The sequence below is a fragment of the Dendropsophus ebraccatus genome, chromosome 1 (assembly GCF_027789765.1).
Source record: "Dendropsophus ebraccatus isolate aDenEbr1 chromosome 1, aDenEbr1.pat, whole genome shotgun sequence".
NCBI lineage: Eukaryota > Metazoa > Chordata > Amphibia > Anura > Hylidae > Dendropsophus > Dendropsophus ebraccatus.
Window position 1 is genome coordinate 44,966,802 of NC_091454.1, and position 19,697 is coordinate 44,986,498.

General features: G+C 44.4%; 2 protein-coding genes across 3 annotated transcripts in view; one reads left to right on the top strand and one right to left on the bottom strand.

Annotated features, from left to right (window-relative positions):
* The window catches only part of STING1 (stimulator of interferon response cGAMP interactor 1), a 127,741-nt gene extending 114,031 nt beyond the window's left edge, over window positions 1-13,710 (bottom strand). The window contains exons 1-2 of one of the 2 annotated variants that reach the window (XM_069970023.1): window positions 13,641-13,710; window positions 13,339-13,535 (exon numbers count right to left, since the gene is read on the bottom strand). The gene's annotated coding sequence lies outside the window, so the exon portion shown is untranslated. Of the gene's footprint in view, window positions 1-13,338 lie in introns of both variants that reach the window. The other variant, XM_069970051.1, reaches the window with a different exon arrangement.
* Window positions 13,711-13,826: 116 nt separating this feature from the next.
* Window positions 13,827-18,382, top strand: CDKN2AIPNL (CDKN2A interacting protein N-terminal like). The gene is made up of 3 exons (XM_069970063.1): window positions 13,827-14,059; window positions 16,159-16,258; window positions 17,839-18,382. Exons 1-3 carry the CDS (start codon window positions 13,887-13,889, stop codon window positions 17,845-17,847), a joined length of 282 nt encoding a protein of 93 aa, XP_069826164.1. The 5' UTR covers window positions 13,827-13,886; the 3' UTR covers window positions 17,848-18,382.
* Window positions 18,383-19,697: the final 1,315 nt, after the last annotated feature.

The window sequence follows — 19,697 nt, forward strand, 5'->3', positions numbered from 1 at the left end:
CCGATAGAAAGATCACATCATGGCGCAAAAAAATGACACCTCGCACAGCCCCATAGACCAAAGGATAAAAGCGCTATAAGCCTGGGAATGGAGCGATTTTAAGGAACGTATATTGGTTAACAACGGTTTGAATTTTTTACAGGCCATCAGATACAATATAAGTTATACATGTTATATATCGTTTTAATCGTAACAACTTGAGGAACATGCATAACAAGTCAGTTTTACCCCAGGGCGAATGGCGTAAAAACACATTTCCCCCAAATAAAAGAAATGCGGTTTTTTTTTCAATTTCACCACACTTTGAATTTTTTTCTGGTTTCGCAGTGTACTTTATGCAAAAATTCAGACTGTAATTGCAAAGTACAATTAGTGACGCAAAAAATAAGGGGTCATGTGGGTTTCTAGGTGGAAAAATGCAAGTGCTATGACCTTTTAAACACAAGGAGGAAAAACCGAAAACGTAAAAACGAAAATGGGCCACGTCCTTAAAGGGTTAAGGGGTTAAAGGGACATATTTTGCTCTTTAAGGGACCCAGGTTGCTCTTAAAGGGACCCATTTAGCTCTTAAAGGGACCCATTTCGCTCTTAAAGGGACCCAGGTCGCTCTTAAAGGGACCAATTTCATGCCTAAAGGGACCCATTTCGCTCTTAAAGGGACTCAGATCGCTCTTAAAGGGACCCAGGTCGCTCTTAAAGGTACCAATTTCACTCTTAAAGTGACCCATTTCTCTCTTAAAGGGACCCAGGTCGCTCTTAAAGGGACCCATTTCGCTCTTAAAGGGACCCATTTCGCTCTTGAAGGGACATATTTCGCTCTTAAAAGGACCCAGGTCGCTCTTAAAGGGACCTAGGTCGCTCATAAAGGGACGAAGGTCGTTCTTAAAAGGACCTGAGTCGCTCTTAAAGGGACCCAGGTCGCTCTAGCGACATTGGTCTCTTTAAGAGCGACATGGGTCCTATACCTTTTGGAGTGACTTGGGTCCCTTTAAGAGCAACATGCGTCCCGTCCGTTTAAGAGCAACTTGGATCCCGTCTCTTTAAGAGCGACTTGGATCCCTTTAAGAGCTACATGGGACCCTTTAAGAGCAACTTGGGTCCCGTCCCTTTAAGAGCGACCTGGGTCCCTTTAAGAATTACTTGGGTCCCTTTTAAAAACGACTTGGGTCCCTTTAAGAGCGACATGGCTCCCGTCCCTTTAAGAGCAACTTGGGTCCCTTTAAGAGCGACTTGCGTTCCTTTAAGGGCGACCTGGGTCCCTTTAAGAGCTATCTGGGTACTTATAATGGTAAAGATCATTGCTCAGTTACCATGACAATCTTACTCATGTCAGTGAGACAAAATCGTTAAGGACCTTCCATGTATTACATCTTCTATTGGCCAATAGTGGACATGTGACTGTGGATGGTGTGATACATGCCTGACAAGACCTTAGAATTCCTATTGGCTGCTATATCTCAGCTATTTGCATATGTGCTGTGATTGGCTGTTAGCGGTTAGAGTGTGGCCATTATTTGCAATGGGCCATTATTTTCTATGGGAAATTTGGGGTCTTTAACCCCTTGCCGCAAAATGACGTTTGGGGAACGTCATGTAAAGTAGGTAGTTAATGCAACATGACGTTCCCCAAACGTCATGTTATTCCTGCCTCCCCCCGCAGCCCATAAGTGAGATCGGGCAGCGGGAGGAGGCAGTATCACACCACATCCTCCTGCTGCGACCGCAGCGTCTATGGGGGATATGTGGTGTTTGCCGCCGATCGGGCGGCGGGAGGAGGCTGCAGGAAGTTGCCTCCTCCCGCCGCCACTGTCACTGTGTCCCCCGGCCCCCCTTCCACTGCCGCAGGTACCGGAGATCGCCGATATCAACGTTATACCGGCAATCTCCGGTACCGGCGCCGCCGACAGCTGTCATCTCCCCCCACCGTGAATTTACGGTGGGGGGAGATGAAAATGTAATAATCAGACCCCAGATCAACCCCCCTAGTGCCCCGATCACTAACCCGCTCCCTCCCTGGGCGGCCATCAGATCCAAGATGGCCGCCCCCATCCCTGCGAACAAACGATGTTTGTTCGCAGGGATGGAAATGAAAGAATGATCAAAGCCCCATGCTCTCCGCCACCGGAGGTAGCGGAGAGCATGGGGCAGTGATCGGGGACCCCCCCGTGTGGTCTCGGAGCAGGCGATCGGCGGTATATACTATATACCGCCGATCGCCTGTTCCCAGTGCTGCCGGCACTTTTTATCCCCTGTCACCATAAATCATTGGTGACAGGGGATAAAAAGTGTTACAGTGTCGCCCCCCACCCCCCCAGTCACCCCCCCTTCCCTACCAATTTGGTCTCTGTCACTAAACTATGATTACTGTGATTAGAAAATATCACAGTAATCATAGTATTACAGTGAAAATGAATGGATAGAGTACAAAAAGTGAAAAACACACAAAAAATAAAACACACTTTTTATTATAGTAATAATTGCAGTTTACTCCCAAATTACCCCTAACCCCCCCAGATTACCCGTAACCACCGCACGTTGCCCATAACCGCCCCAGGTTGGCCGAAATCACGCCAGATTGCACGTAACCACCGCACGTTGCCCATAACAACCGCACATTGCCCGTAACCACCGCACGTTGCCCGTAACAACCGCACATTGCCCGTAACCACTGCACGTTGCCCGTAATCATGCCAGATTGCCCGTAACAACCACACGTTGCCACTAACAACCGCATGTTGCCCCTAACCACTCCAGGTTGCATGTAATCACAACAGATTACCCGTAACCACCCCAGGTTGCCCGTAATCACGCCAGATTACACTTAACCACCGCACGTTGCCCGTAACCACCGCACGTTGCCCGTAACCACCGCACATTGCCCGTAACCACCGCACATTGCCCGTAACCACCGCACGTTGCCCGTAATCACGCCAGATTGCACGTAACCACCGCACGTTGCCCCTAACCGCCCCAGGTTGCCTGTAATCACACCAGATTACCCATAACCACTGCACGTTGCCCCTAATCGCCCCAGGTTGCCCGTAATCACCCCAGATTACACGTAACCACCGCACGTTGCCACTGACGGCCGCATGTTGCCACTGACGGCCGCACGTTGCCACTGACGGCCGCACGTTGCCACTAACCACCCCAGGTTGCATGTAATCACAACAGATTACCTGTAACCAACCCAGGTTGCCCGTAATCACGCCAAATTACACTTAACCACCGCACGTTGCCCGTAACCACCGCACGTTGCCCGTAACCACCGCACATTGCACGTAACCACCGCACATTGCCCCTAACCTCCCCAGGTTGCCTGTAATCACACCAGATTACCCGTAACCACTGCACGTTGCCCCTAATCGCCCCAGGTTGCCCGTAATCACGCCAGATTACACGTAACCACCGCACGTTGCCACTGACGGCCGCATGTTGCCACTGAGGGCCGCACGTTGCCACTGACAGCCGCACGTTGCCACTGACGGCCGCACGTTGCCACTGATGGCTGCACGTTGCCTCTAACCACCGCACACTGCCTCTAACCACCCCAAATTGCCAAAGACCCCCTCCAGATTGCCGTAACCAACCCAAATTACATATAAGCACTTCAGTTTATCCGTAACCAACCCAGATTGTCCGTAACCACCCCACGTTGGCCGTAACCACCCCAGATTGTCTGTAACCACCGCAGATTACCCGTAACCACCTCCAGATTACCCGTAACCACCCCATATTACCTGTAATCTATTTTTTTTATTGTATTTTAGTAACTGCGCTATTCTAATAACTGTTTCTAGCTGCGGTTTTGCTCCAGCAAATTGGCGCTCCCTTCCTTCTGAGCCCGGCTGTGTGCCCATACAGTGGTTTATGCCCACATATGGGGTACCTTTCTACTCAGGAGAACCTGCGTTACAGATTTTGGGGTACATTTTCTTTCCTGTTCCTCGTGAAATTTAGAAATTTCAAACTAAACGAACATATTATTGGAAAAATTCTAGTTTTTCAATTTTACTGTCTTATTTTGAATACTTTCCTCTAATACCTGTGGGGTCAAAATGGTCACCACACCCAAAGATGAATTCCTTGAGGGGTGTACTTTCCAAAATGGGGTGACTTTTGGGGGGTTTCTCGTCTGCGGACACTACAGGGGCGCTGCAAACGCTCCTGGCGCTCAGAAACTTCTTCAGAAAAATCTGCATTGAAAAAGCTAATTGGCGCTCCTTCCCTTCTGAGCCCGGCTGTGTGGCCATACAGTGGTTTACGCCCACATATGGGGTACCGTTGTATTCAGGAGAAACTGCTTTACAAATTTTGGGGTACTTTTTTTCTCTTGTTCCTCGTGAAATTGAGAAATTTCAAACTAAACAAACATATTATTGGAAAAATTCGTGTTTTTCATTTTTACTGTCTAATTCTGAATACTTTCCTCTAATACCTGTGAGGTCAAAGTGCTCATCTTACCCAAAGATGAATTCTTTTAGGGGTGTACTTTCGAAAATGGGGTGACTTTTGGGGGGATTCTATTCTGCGGACACTACAGGGGCTCTGCAAACGCACCTGGCGCTCAGAAACTTCTTCAGCAAAATCTGCATTAAAAAAGCTAATTGGCGCTCCTTCCCTTCTGAGCCCGGCTGTGTGCCCATACAGTGGTTTACGCCCACATCTGGGGTACCGTTGTATTCAGGAGAACCTGCGTTACAAATTTTGGCATGCTTTTTTTCTCATGTTCCTTTTGAAAATGAGAAACTTTAATCTAAACGTTTATATTATTTGAAAATTTAAATTTTCCATTTTTTTACAGCCTAATTGTGAATACTTTCCTCCAGCCCCTGTAGGGTTAAAATGCTCATTATACCCCTAGATTAATTCTTTAAGGTGTCTAGTTTCCAAAATGGGGTCACTTATGGGGGTTTCCAGTATACAAGCCTTCTAAATCCATTTAAAAAAAGAACTGGTCCCTAAAAAAAAATCAGTTTTGGAAATTTTCACAAAATGTGATAATTTGCTAATAAATTTCTAAGCCCCATAACACCCTAAAAAAGTAAAATATGTTTCCAAAATTATGCCAGAATAAAGAGGACATATTGGTTATGTGATTTAGCAACTAATTTATGTGCTATGACTTGCTTTTTTAGAAGCAGAGAATTTCAGAAGTTCATAAAATGTAAAATTTTCAAATTTTTCATGATATTTTGATGTTTTTCACAAAAAATACACAAAGTAGTGACCAAATTTTGCTACTAATATAAAGTGCCATATGTGACGAAAAAACAATCTCAGAATCGCTAGCATATGTTACAGCATCACTGAGCTATGAGCGCATAAAGTGAGACAGGTCAGATTTTGAAAAATGAGCCTGGTCATTAAGGCCAAAACAGGCTTTAGAGGCAAGGGGTTAAATTTCTTAAAAACGACAAATCTGATCGAAACGAAAAATAGATAGCACACCACACACCGCAGAGGGCTTCAAAACGCAGTTTGAACGGAGTCTGTGTGTAAAGCGGTTCGGGCTGTATTACGCGCAGAAAAATAGCTGGAAGAAGAAGAAGAAACGGAAGAAGAAGAAGAAGAATACGGATTACAATATAGTGCTTTTCAAGCACTATAATAATATTTTAGTATCGTTACAACCTATGCATCTTATAAGGGTGACATATCTATATATACATGATCTAGTTTCATGTAAAAAGATCATGGCCCTGACACAGCTTTTGCACAACATCTTTGTCCCCAGAACTTACATTGGTATACACACATATACTGTATTCCTGCTGGAGCTCCCTCTGGTGGCAATCACTGAGAAATATAAAAAATTTGATAATTTTTCAGATTTCCTTACAGGTAAAAAAAAACAAAACAGAAATTAGCACAAAATAATAACATGAAATTTTAACATTTTCAATTTTTTTTTTACTTTGTGACACATTTCCTTTAAGTGAGGGTGGCATGTGTCCTCACTTAACCCCTTGTGTGTCATACTATAAGCAGAATCTGCTAAGATGCAGCATTGTGTAAGGTGCAGAACACCTGTCATAATGATGGGTGTTCTGCTCCTTACTTTGTGTTTTTCCCTTTTGTTTTTCAGATATCGGTATTTAGAAGATTGCAGTAGATTCGGTGGACTACGTCGATAACCAGCGTTTTTTTTAAATAAAATGGTCAATGAGGGGCCTGGGGGCGGTATTTTTTTTTATTTAATAAAATACTTTTCTCTATTGTGTTGTTTTATTTATTACAGGCTTAGTAGTGGAAGCTGTCTGATAGACAGCATTCATTACTAAGTCGGGGCCTAGTGTTAGCCGGTATAAAATGGGTAACACTAAACCCATTAGTACCCCAACACCCACTGCACCAGGGGTACTGGGAAGAGCTGGGTACCAGTAGTCCCGGAGCGCCTCAATTGGTGCTCCTGGACTGGGCAGTAGCAGGCTGGTATTATAAGGCTGGGGAGGGCCCAAAAAAGTCCTTTCCCACCCTGGTACTACTAGGCTGCTGCTGTTTGGTTTTTAAACCTGGCTGGTTATGGATATATGGGGGACCCTATGCTATTTTCTTTATAATTTAAAAAAAAAATGTGTATGGAAATGGTTATTTCCATAACCAGAGAGGTTTGAAAACAAACAGCAGCAGACTAATAGTACTAGGTTGGGAAGGGACATATTTTTTGGCCCACAACAGCCTAATAATACCAGCCTGCTATCCGCAGGACCATAGAATAGAGTATATGGCACAGGCGGAGACACGTGTGGCCGCCAGAGTCTGCAAGCGGGTACGGGCTGCGAAATCCGTGGCGGATTTTCCATTGGGATTCAGTAGTGTGCACATACCCTTTCAGGGGGTGAGTGACATATAAAAGCATAGGAATGCTGCAAAAGCCTTTGTTACAGTATAATAGAAAGCTGACAAGCTGAAATTTTACAATTTAATGACCAAGTAACAATTTTCAGCGAAAGACCCCTTTCATTTAAAAAAAGAAAAATGAACAATGCATTTTACCTGAGGTTACCCTAATGTTGTGACAAGACATCCCTAGAACCAGCCCCTCAACTCAACCAGCCCCTGCATTCGAGGACAAGACAAAGGTGGCGCCCTCTCCCTTTGTCTACAATGCATTCAACACTTATCGCAGTGCTTAAAGGAGTTATCCAGCGCTACAAAAACATGGCCACTTTCCCCCTACTGTTGTCTCCAGTTTGGGTGGGGTTTTGAAACTCAGTTCCATTGAAGTAAATAGAGCTTAAGTGCAAACTGCACCTGAACTGGAGACAACAGTAGGGGGAAAAGTGGCCATGTTTTTGTAGCACTGGATAACCCCTTTAAAGTTTAAAAACATGGCCACTTTCCTCAAGAGACAGCCCCACTCTTGGGTGAAGTTTTGCTGCTCAGTTCCATTGAAGTGAATGGAGCTTAATTGCAAACCGCACCTGAACTGGAGACAAGAGTCGTTTTGTCTCTGAAAGAAAGTGGCCATGTTTTTGTAGCACTGGATAGCGCCTTTAACCCCTTAACGACAGTGTGCGTAATGTACGTCCGTTTAAGTTAAGGCATGGGCTGCGGGGGGCGTACATTTACGCCCGCGGTTTACCTGATGGCTGCTATAAATCATAGCAGGCCATCATAGCTTTTCGGCATTGGGTGTGGTTAACCCCCCCTCCTGACAATAGCTACTATTGGCTGATCAGTTCAGATTAGCCAATAGCGGCGGTCTTCACCTTTCCGGGTCATTGGTGACCCGGGAAGCAATGGTGATTGGTGGTGGTCGAGCCGAAGATAGGAAGCTGAGGTGTTCAGAGCAGGTATTTGGCCATATCTACCTCACCGGAGTCTTCCAGGTCCCACAGCGTCCTCTTCTTCCCGTCGTCTTTCTTTGCACCCTACCGCCACTGAGTGCTGATCAGCATCACACATAAGTGTGCTGCTAATCAGCATTTTGGCGGAGGAGGCATATGCTCTTATTGCCTCAGACACCAAAACAGCCAGTGAGGATGAATGCGGGGGACCCTTTTTTCCTCCATTCATCCTCATCATCATCCAGTGACATGTCTGGGGGTGGCATAGCGTATGCTGCCCCCCGACACATCTTTTCCGCCAGTACCTTCCCAATAAAAGATTACGGTATGGCGTGAAATTCTACAAACTCTGTGAGAGTACCTCAGGGTACACTTACAGATTAAGGGTACGGGCACACTGCGGAATGGCGAAGGATAACCCTGCATTCCGCAGTTGGCTCTGTCGATTTTTTGGACAGCAGGCAGAATCTGCCTGTGCATAGAAAGGAGTTTATGACACGTGCGCAGACGCGTGCGCCCACATCAGTCAGCCGGCGGGTGCAAGCTGCGGAATGCGTGAAGGCTTATCTGTCGCCATTCCGCAGTGTGCACGTACCCTTAGAGTGTAGAAAGGAAGGGACACCCGAATCCAGCCCCCAGAATTCCCCCCCCCCAATCCTCGGAGTTAGTGGGAAGATTGTTTGGGAACTGATCTTCCCACTGCTGGATAAAGCTTACCACCTGTACGGGGATAACTTTTATACCACCATCCCCGTTTCGGTCCCTTGCTGCCCAAGCTACTGTAGCTTGCGGCATGATCCAAAAATATCAGAAGCAGTAATTAGAGCCCTTATACTTAGCAGCCATGGAGCGGACCTAGCGCTTCTGGATATGAAGTATCGTATCGTACCAGGGCAACATTTTCCAGATGACATTCCTCACACTGGAAAACGGGAGATCACAGAAGAAGTGCAGAGTGTGCAGAACATTCTAGAAACTACACCCCATAACAAATCTTACAAGGGGTGAAAGGGGGATATGGCCCCCTGGTGACGGGCACAATTGTGCCGTGAAAATGAAAAAAAGTTATTTTTTACTTTCACACATGTTCTACATATGTGCCAGTCACCAGTGGGGTCCATATGCTCACTGCATCCCTTGTTAGATTCCTTGAGGGATGTAGTTTCCAGAATGGGGTCACTTGTGGGGGGTTTCTACTGTCCTGGCAGCACAGGGGCTACGTAATTGTGACATGGCCTCCATCCTCCATTAAAGCCTCTAAATGGCGCTCTGTCCCTTTGGTGGCTTGCCCTGTGCCCATATGGCACATTATGTTCACATGTGGGGTATTTTTGTACTCAGGGGAAATTACTCTACACGTTTTGCGTTCATTTCCTTTTTTAACCCCTTGTGGAAATAGAAGAAATCAAGGCTAGACCAACATTTAGTGTAAAAATGTTTTTAATTTTTACACTAAATCATTGATCTTGTCATGATTTTTTCATATTCACAAGGGGTTAAAATAATAATAATTAAAAAAAAATATGTACAGCAATTTCCCCTAAGTACAGAAATACCCCACATATGGACATAAAGCGCCATGTGGGTGCACGGTAAGCCTCCAAAGGGAAGGAGCGCCATTTGGCTTTTGGAGGCTGGATTTGGCTGGAATGGATTTCGAGGGCCATATTGCATTTAAAAGGCCCCTGTGTTACCAAAACAGTTGAAAGCCCCCACAAGTGACCCCATTATGGAATCGACACCCCTCAAGGAATGTAACAAGGGGTGTAGTGAGCATATGGACCCCACTGGTGACGGGCACAAATGTGGAACAATGTGGCGCGAAAATGAAATATTAATTTTTTTACACTATTATGTTGGTCTAGCCTTGAATTTTTCATTTTCACAAGGGGTTAAAAGAAAAAAAATGTGTAGAGCAATTTCCCCATAGTATGTAAATACCCCACATGTGAACATAAAGCGCCATGTGGGTGCAGGGCAAGCCTCCGAAGGGAAGGAGCGCCATTTGGATTTTGGAGTCTGGATTTGGCCAGAATAGATGATAAACGCCATGTTGCATTTACAGAGCCCTCATGCTGCCAATAACCCATTCTGGAAACTACACCCCTCAAGGAATCTAACAAGGGGTGCAGTGAAGATATATGCCCCTTGATGACTGGCACATTTGTGCCTTGAAAGTGAAAAAATGGAAATTTTCACTTTCATGTCACATTGTTCCACATTTGTGCCCATCACCAGTGGGGTCCAAATGCTCACTGCACCCCTTGTTAGATTCCTTGAGGGGTGCAGTTTCCAGAATGGGGTCACTTGTGGAAGGTTTCTACTGTTTTGGTAGCACGAGGGCTTTGTAAATGCAACATGGCCTTTGAAATCCATTCCAGTGAAATCCAGCTTTGAAAAGACAATTGGCGTTCCTTCCCTTTGCTTGGCACTTTATGTCCACATGTGGCGTATTTCCATACTCGGGAGAAACTGCACTTCACATCTGGTGTTTTGTTTTTTCTTTTATCCTCTTGTAAAAAAGATAAATTTAAGGCTAGTACAACATTTTAGTGTAAAAAATAAAATTTTTCCTTTTTCATGCCACATTGTTCTTAAAATCAGTGAAAACACCAGATATTGGATTACAATAAAATCTCTGCGCAGAAAATGAAAATTTTCAAATTTCTTACACATTTGGCTTTTATTTCTGTGACTCAACTAAAGGGTTAAAACACTTTCTGGATGTGCTTTTGCAGAGTTTGGGGGGTGAAGTTTCTGAAATGGGGTGCTTTGTGGGGCTTTCTAACATACAGTCCCCTCAAATACACTTTGAACTTGAACACATCCCTAAAAAAATCTGATTGTGTGTGTGTGGGGGGGGGCATTTTTTTCCTGGGACCAGGGGGGAGGTGGCTGAGGGAAACGACGTCCACTCACCTCCCCGGTTCCAGCGGCGGGTTCCGCATCGCGGCGCTCCGGTCCCCGACCGCTTCCTGCTCAGGTCCGTCTCAGGTCCGCTCAGCCAGTCAGTGACACAGGCGGGATCTGAGACGACTTCAAACGGATCCCGCCTCTGTCACTGACTGGCTGAGCGGACCTGAGACGTTATGTCGGACCCGCCGCTGGAGCCGGGGAGGTGAGTGGACGTTGTTTCCCTCAGCCACCTCCTCCTTGGTCCCAGGAAAAAAAAATGCCCCCCCCCCCCCCCCCCCCCCGCTGGAGTACCCCTTTAAGCTTTCTATTGTCTTAAAGAAATGAAAGAAAAATGCTGCTAACATAAAGAAGACATATTACTAATGCTATTTAATATTTATTTATGTGGCATAACCATTTTCTGTAAAAGCAGAAAAGTTTCAAGTTTCAAAGTTGTAAATGCAATTTTACACGTTATTTAGTTTTTTTTCATAAAGATTTGTTATAAGTATCGACTCCAATTTACCAGAAATGTAAAGTACCATATGTCACGAGAAAACAATCTCAGAATCAGCCGGATAGGTAAAAGCATCCAGAAGTTATTAATGAATAAAGTGACACAGGTCATATTCATAAAATTTGCTTCGGTCCTTAAGGCCATTTCAGGCCCGGTCCTTAAGGGGTTAACGAAATTGTCAATTTCGATAACCCCCTTATACTGCACTATACCAATGAAAGTAAATAACTTTGTAATAGACTTGCATTTCCAAAAATGCCCCATTGGGCCATTTTCCAGGGACATTATGTTTGTGTTCTTCCTACACTGCAGAATTGGTGACAACATGTAAAACCTCAGTTGTTTACTGCTATGAGCTGGGATAGGATGGTAATAGGAATGGTGCAACGAGGCAAGTCTCTTTCTGTCCAACAAATCTTCCTTTTTCTTGTGACTTAAAGCGAATGTACCTTCAGGTACATTCTAGTGATATGCTACACTTGAAGAAGAAGTCCAGCCAAAAGTATTTTTTAATATGTTATTACTTATGCAAAGTTAGACAAATTTCTAATGTACATTATTTATGGGAAATGCACATATACTGCTATTTCCCTTAATTTAGTAGATCATAGAGTGTTAGAATTCTGTCCCAAACCGTGACTTCACAAATCACTTGTAATTCCTATGGAGTGTCCAGCAGGTGGCGCAATATATATAGAAGTCAATGAGTACCATTGACTTCTATAAATAGTGCACCCCCTGCTGGACACTCTATGAATTCAATTGATGTGTATGTAAAAATGTTATGTACAGTACGTTTTTGATTGAATACATTTATGGAATACTTTGGGGAGCACATTACTACTCCTCTCATCATCTGCATATAGCTCCCCCTCCTCCTCCACCCAGCTTCAAACTTGTAACTATCTCGCCACTGACTCCCCACCGCTGGCCGCTGCATCAGCCCTCCCCCACCCCTCAGGGAGTACGGCGCTCCCGCTGCTTCCTGGTGTCCCCCGCCGGAATGTAGTGTGAGCAGAGAGCGGCGGCCGGCCAGTTTGAAGCTGGGAGAAGGAGGAGGGGGAGCGGAGGGGGCATGAAGCAGCCCTTGTGTGAGGAGCAGCGCGGGCGGCAGCGGCGATGTGATGGAGATAGCACAGGTACTACTCCCCCATCTTCTGCTCATACTATGAGCAGAGGATGGGAGGAGGAGTACAGTGCATATATGGCGGCGGCAGCAGGGAGGTGAGTGGGCGGACAGTTTAGTGATGGCCCTGGTACTACTACTCCTATCATCTGCTCATACAATGAGCAGATGATGGGAGGAGTAGTACTGTGTATATGTGTCCAGCACCAAGCAGGGAGGGAGGTAGTTAGGTGCATATGCACCTCTCTCCCTTCCTGTTTGGTGCCCTCCAAAGAACACTTGCTCCCCAAAGTATTCCATCAAAAATATACTGTAAATTACATTTTTACATACACATCAATTGAATCCATAGAGTGTCCAGCAGGGGGTGCACTATATATAGAAGTCAATGGTACTCATTGACTTCTATATATAGTGTGCCCCCTGCTGGACACTCCATAGAAATTACAAGTGATTTGTGATGTCATGGTTTTGGAGAGAATTCTAACACTCCATGATCTACTAAATTAAGAGAAATAGCAGTATATGTACATTTCCATAATTAATGTACATTAGAAATGTGTCTATTAACATATTAAAAAATACTTTAGGCCAGAGTTGTCCTTTAAAGTTATTGTACCTGATGGTACATTCACTTTAACCTGGCCACCTTCTTGATGTCATTGGGAATCCCAATCTGCCAAGTATCTGCTAATTTCCTTGAAAATTTAAGATCTCTGCATATGACTCCTATAGAGCTGCCACAAAAGGTGTTCCTGACAGGGAGCAATACTCTTTACTTTAGGATATTGCCCCAGCAGGATACAAGCCATCAACCTCTGCAAGGGACTACTTTGCTGCGGTTACTAGTGCCTGGCTCACCTTCTACAACCTGGGTGTGAACAATGTCCTGTCCCTGCCAGCTGGCTCCTTCATTTGCTAGCTTGTCATCTGCTAGCATGGGGTACACAGGACGTTGCGACAGGGCAGTGGTGTCTCCATTGCTATACTATGCAGTGTATATATACCTTGATTGGCAAGGCTTGTTCCCAGGCCCCGAGTTTGACATTTTCTAGATGCGTCAGTGAGTCCAGAGTGTGAATGGACCCCATAGATCAGCAACCCTTTCAATCACTGCTTACATGACTGTAGTTAGCCGGGTTTCGCTCTCCCTCATGCAGCTGCCATACGCGAAAGCCGTCATTCCTCAGTTTTAAAGAAATATCTGACAAAAAGCGACAGAAAAACCTACTGTAAACCCAGCGCTGATTATAAAGGTACGTTAGATTTCCCACTGAGCTGTGGCCATTCCGTGAGAACCTACCCCTACCTAAAGTAAAAGCAATCCACTGCATGCGCACATAAACCATACCCAGATACACGACCTTCTAAGTGTCAGCCCAACACTGGCCACAAGATGGCCACCGCACAAAGGGAGGACACGCGACGTGCAGCCGTTCCCTTGCCAACAAAAACACGTCATCATACCATAGAGCTGCAGCCGCACGCTCGGCAGAGAGTCGCCACCATAGAAAAGAAACCGGAAGTGTTTTGTTTTGTAGTCTTTAGACTGAAGATGGCTGCGGATTTCGTAAGTCAATATCAGAGTTTCTGCGAGAGTGACAAGCAATGGAGGGCCAGGGAAGAATTCCTGTTACGGAACCTTGAGCAGTTCCAGGGAGAAAACGAGATGGACAAACTGCTGGCGCTGTCTATGGTCTGGGCCAATCACGTGTTCATGGGTTGCAGGTAGGTATTAACAGGGTTAATGTTCTTTATCTGCCATTGGAGGCTAGGGAAGAGCAGACTGTACGCAATGTTCTTGTAGGATGTGTTTGTATATAGATGTGTACAGCATGGAAAGCTTTAGGGTAAATTCACACAAGCTGATCCGCCGGGAGTCTCACGCACGAAATCCGCAGCTCATCCACAGCAAAACGTGCATTGCGGATTACGTGCGTGAGACTCCCGGCGGATCCGCCTGTGTGAATTTACCCTAAGGGTACAAACACACACAGCATATTTGCAGCAGATTTCATACTATGTTCAGTTATTTAGATCTAATCTGCTGCGTATCGCAGCAGTAAATACGCAGCGTATATGCCGTGTGTGTTTGTACCCTAAGGATACGTTCACACTCACCGGACCTGCAGCTAGGGCGTTATCCAGCTCTACATAAACATGGCCACTTTTCCCCCTACTATTGTCTCCAGTTCAGGTGCAGTTTGCAATTAAGCTCCATTTACTTCAATGGAACTGAGTTTCCAAACCCCACCCAAACTGGAGACAACAGTAGGGGAAAAGTGGCCATGTTTTTGTAGCGCTGGATAAGTGTCTGCATTGATTAAAGTGATATGCAGTAGACTGCTAGATTCTTAATAAACAGTTTATTGTTGCAAATGACTGTACCACTAGTCCCAAGCAGAAGCACTGGAGGCGGGCCGACCCACCCCCAGTGGGAAGAAACCCCAGCCCCTCCATGACGTGACTCCACTAGAATCAATGGAACCCTACCATAGAGGGTGGGGGTTTCCTCCCACTAGAGGTGGGTCAGCCCGCCTCCAGTGCTTCAGCCTAGGGCCTGGTGGTACAGTCACTTTAAAGTGTACCTGTTGTCATAGTCGGGCTCCATAGCAGCCTATTATAAGTCTGACTTTTTTTTTTCCTCTCCCCGCTCTATGTAAGAAACGACATGCTCCGTAGACTTACAAGATGAGCGTATCTCTCTTTATTTCTAACAAAGAGCAAGGAGTGGACGTGCTACAGTGCGGTCCTCTCCTGTTCGTTCTCTCGTCCATTGGGGACATTTATTACTGACTTGACACCAGTTTGTCAGTTGTGCTGCTGGAAGAAATCCATATGAGGCACATGCCTGCATCCGGAGCGCAGCGTCAGGCAGTTTTTTTGACAGGGTATCCTGCCACCCGCTAAAGATTCTAGTTACTCTTTAACATATCAGGTTGTTTTTTTTTTAATAAGAGATAAGATGTCCACAAAGTTGTCAGGCTTTTCCACTTGTCAGGGTTCTAAGAAGAGAACTGTCAGCTTAAAAGGATATCTAGCTTGTAAAATTAATGGCCACCAATAATAGGCCCCATTTACCCATCCGTACGTGTCTAGAGGGCTAAGATCTGTACTGCAAAAAAGCATAGATCTTAGTGCAGATTGCAATTGCTGCACAGACACACCAACAGAACTTTATAGGGTCTGTATTATTGCCGAGGCAATCTGAAAAAAATGGACTCGCAAATAGTGACATAGTAATAACTATTCTTTTCCATTTTTGCGGATCCATTATGGAGGACTTTTTGCAGATTGCTGACGATAAATAACAGGCGCAATTGAAAAATTTACTGACTTGTAAATAGGGTTTTAGATTGGTTGAGCTCTGACTTTTGCTACAGCTGCCAATCAGCAGTTTAAAAGAAGGAGCACAGATCCTGTATAAATACTGAAGTGTTCATCTTAGTATTTCCATGCTGTTTGCATCATCAAGGATGTGCATCATCGCGCTTAATGTGAATGGAACAACACTGTGGCTCAAATAGTATAGTGATTTCAAGTAAACACTGAAAAAGCTGCTGTGCTGGCACAAGTGCCTTGGCCCATTCTGAACAGTGGGGGTGCTGGGACTTGGACCAGTCTAATAGTATGGGCCTATATATATATATATATATATATATATATATATATATATTCTTTATTTTTTTACAGGCTTGAACTTCTGGCCTCAAATGTGGTTTGCTTATGTTTTCAATATTGTTTTGTATTGTTTTTTGTGTTTAAGTGGCCTAAAGAGTTTTCATGCTGAAGTTTGGAACAAAATAAATATCTATTCATTTTTTCAGATACAGTGAAGAACTCTTGGAAAAGGTGCAGAGTATGGCAGAAGGCATTGAAATAGAAGATGCACCACAGTTCACCACAAGAGACGATATTATGAAACGGGTATGATACCTGGGTATAAGGGTGGCAACATATTAAAACATCCCATTCTTACCTTTCTGCACTCCCACATTGTCTTCCAACATCATTTTCGGGTCCCAGCTGAGGATGCCATCTCCACTTCTGCCAATCACTGGCTGCAGCAATGTCCTATCTCAGTCAGTGATTGGCTGAGCGAGCTGTCACTGCCAAGATGGGTTCGGGATCGTTGTTTATGTTCTTTTCCCTAAGGGCAGCAAAATATTAAAAGTTTACTTTGAGAGAATACCCCTTTAGTCTGTGTTGACACAACATATAAACAATGGGCGTTATTTGGCACTCAAAACAACGGCCATTGTTTTAAATGAAAATTGCATTGAAGTATGTGGACAACGGACAGAAATGATTAACATGATCATTATTTCGAGGGCTGTAGCCAAACAACGGGCATTGTTCAATACATTGTGTGAAACAATGGCCGTTGTTTGTATTGACTCCAGTGCAAATCATTGCATTGTGAAAACATGTCTGTAAATTGAAAACAATGGCCGTTCTAAAAAATGTTGTGTGAACATAACCTTACAGTGATAGTGTTACCCCTCTAACTCTATGGGGGACATGTATCAACGGGCGTACAGGGGTTTTTCGGCATAAAGTGCCGATTTGCGCATTATTTTATACGCAAATCGGCACTTTCCGCCAGGGGGAGGGGGTGTGAAGGGGGCGGAACGGAGGGCGCGGATACCATCTGTTCCATCCGGGGGCGATTCACCATTCGTTCCGCCAAAAGATACGCTGAAAACTTACTCCAGTCCTCAGCTGGCGTAGGTTTTCGGCCGTGCGCACCGGAGCGCACAGGATTTATGTAGAGGCAGTCCGCCTCTACATAAATTCCCGTAGCGCCGGAGATGCGGGGACATTTTTAAGTTCGGCGTGAAAAACGTCGGACTTAATAAATGTCCCCCTATGTGCAGTTCTCTGCATCATCCACCTGTTTTGATGCTGCACATTTGATATATACCCATATAAAACTTACCTGTGTTATCTTTCCGCTCTAAAATTGCTTAATTTCATTGGTGGATCTTCTCCCCATCTGCAGATGGGGCCCAATAGCCCTGTCTAGGTAACACTGAAGTGAAAGTATTGGGGCTGACTGTTAATTTAAAGGGGAACTATGAGCTAGTTAAATAAAGGACTATAACGTGCTGATAGTGCTTTATAGCATCCAAGACGCTGAGAAGGAAGGTATGTGTGTTACCTTTCTCCTCGGCGACGGTTAGTTGGAGTATTCTTTGCTCAGATGCACTGCTAGGAGCACCAGAGCGAAGATTACCCCGACTAACAGCGCAGGACCGGCCCCGAGGAGGAAGTTAAGACACATGGAACGTTGTTGCAGAACCCATCCAAACTGTAGACAAGAGTGGTGCTCTCTCTGGAAGAAAACGGCCGTGTTTTTGTAGCACAATGCTAATGTCTTCCTCCTCAGCGTCCCTGGCGCTGTAAGGGGCAGGGTAAATTCGTCTTAGCTGCTGATAGTTCCCCTTTAAGTTTTAGTGCTTCTTGTTGTGTTAATGTTCTCTCTTCTCTTTTTATCTTTACTATAGAACAATTGATGTCTGGATCACTTACAATGGGTATAGATTTTCCAGGACTCTTCGCCTGAGATCTTCTTTTCCATTTATTTGTGTTGTACCCCAAGACAAGCATATGGACATTTTTCTACATCCTGTGAACACCATTGGAATTGTTTTTAACATATTTTTAATTGTGAAGCTTTTTTAAAATGACTAAATATTTCATCAGGTCCTCTTTTCACATGGTTTTCTCTTTACAAGTCTTCTGATTCAAGGAATTTTTAGCAGGAAATAAATATATATCAATGTCTACTGGAGAAAAACATTGTACATAGATTATGCTGAGTCTAAAAATACTGCAACTACCCCATCAATGTGCCTCAATTGAGCACAGCCACAGCGTTTTTTCTTTTTCTGGTGTTTTTGCAGGAAGAAAAATAAAAGTGTGAAGCCTTCCTACCATTGTGTGAATTGCATAGAGACCATATCACCGTTGATGTGGATTTGTTACCCAAATAAATTGGAGACTTATTAATTCTGATGAAATAAAACATTTTTGTTGTGTTTTTACATATATGTGGTCCCATAGTTCTTGAGTACTAGTTACTTTTAATAGTTGTATGATTTTTATGAAGGTTGCATGTGTAATGTACAAGTCACAGTAGGGGTTAGCAATCTAATATCTCACTAAAGATGATAAACTTGCTTAGACATTTTACTTCATTTTAATTTATTCAAATGAAGACAATTCAGAAATTTTGAATCAAGCTGGCATCAACAAGGCATGTCGGATGTATGAACCAATGACAGCTATTGTGCACTATAGAACCTGCATTGTAGTCCGTGACAATTACATATCTGATATGCCTTGTTGATGCCCGTTTGAACCGCTATAGGTGAATTATACCATGTTTTTTCTTTTAAGAGACACACCGAGGTTTTAGAGGAGGAAAATAAGAAAAAATATTTAAATTTGTGTTATATGTTGCTACGGACTAGTCAAAACTGATTATGGAGGTAAAGCGCAGACAATATGGTGCAATAGGTATTACAGTCTGTGTGCTGTAGGGTTTTGAAGATCATCTCAAGCTGTAGGGATTTACGCAATTCAAACATCTTCCTGTTGATGCCTAGCACAGAGATCCACTCCTCTGTGATGTTGCCAGGGCCAGACCCAGATGCACTGCAAGCACGTTCTTCTGCCTCAATGTCGCAGGTGCGATCAGGCAGTGACGTTGCCGTCTCTACCTACTCCACTGAGATGGAAGATGGCTCTTGCAGTGCATCTGAGTGGTCTTGGCAATTTCACAAGAGGAATGCATCTCAGCATTGGACACTGGCAGGAACAGGGTTGAATTTTGGGAGTAAAAAGTTGTGAATTATTAAGTGGAAAATAAGGTATTTGCTGGAATAAAAATGTTAGCAAGTGTTGCAAGTTTTCTCATCTTTGAAGTAATACTAAAATGCCCCTATAATTCTGTATAGGGGCATGTCCTCATGATGCATGTAATACAAATAAAAGGTATTGCTTCAATTGGTGTAACATTTCACTGGTAAATCCTCAGAAGTATAAAGAATACCCCCAAATCCACAATATATGTAAATAGGGTATGTAAAAGCCTTTTCATTTGTATTGTGTTGTACTGTGCTATATGGTCGGATATGGGCTGATATGGTCTATATGGACTGTAAACAATATTTACAGATGGAGAGGTAAAGTCGTCCATAGTATATGCAAGATCACAGGGATGGAGTGTGCCTGCAACTCAGAGCCCAAACAGGAGTGGAGGGGTGGAAAGGACACAGGGTATACAATAACGCAGATATGTAAGACATACCTGTAACAGTGGCAAGGGCCAGTCTCCCTTAGGGTATAAACCCACACACCA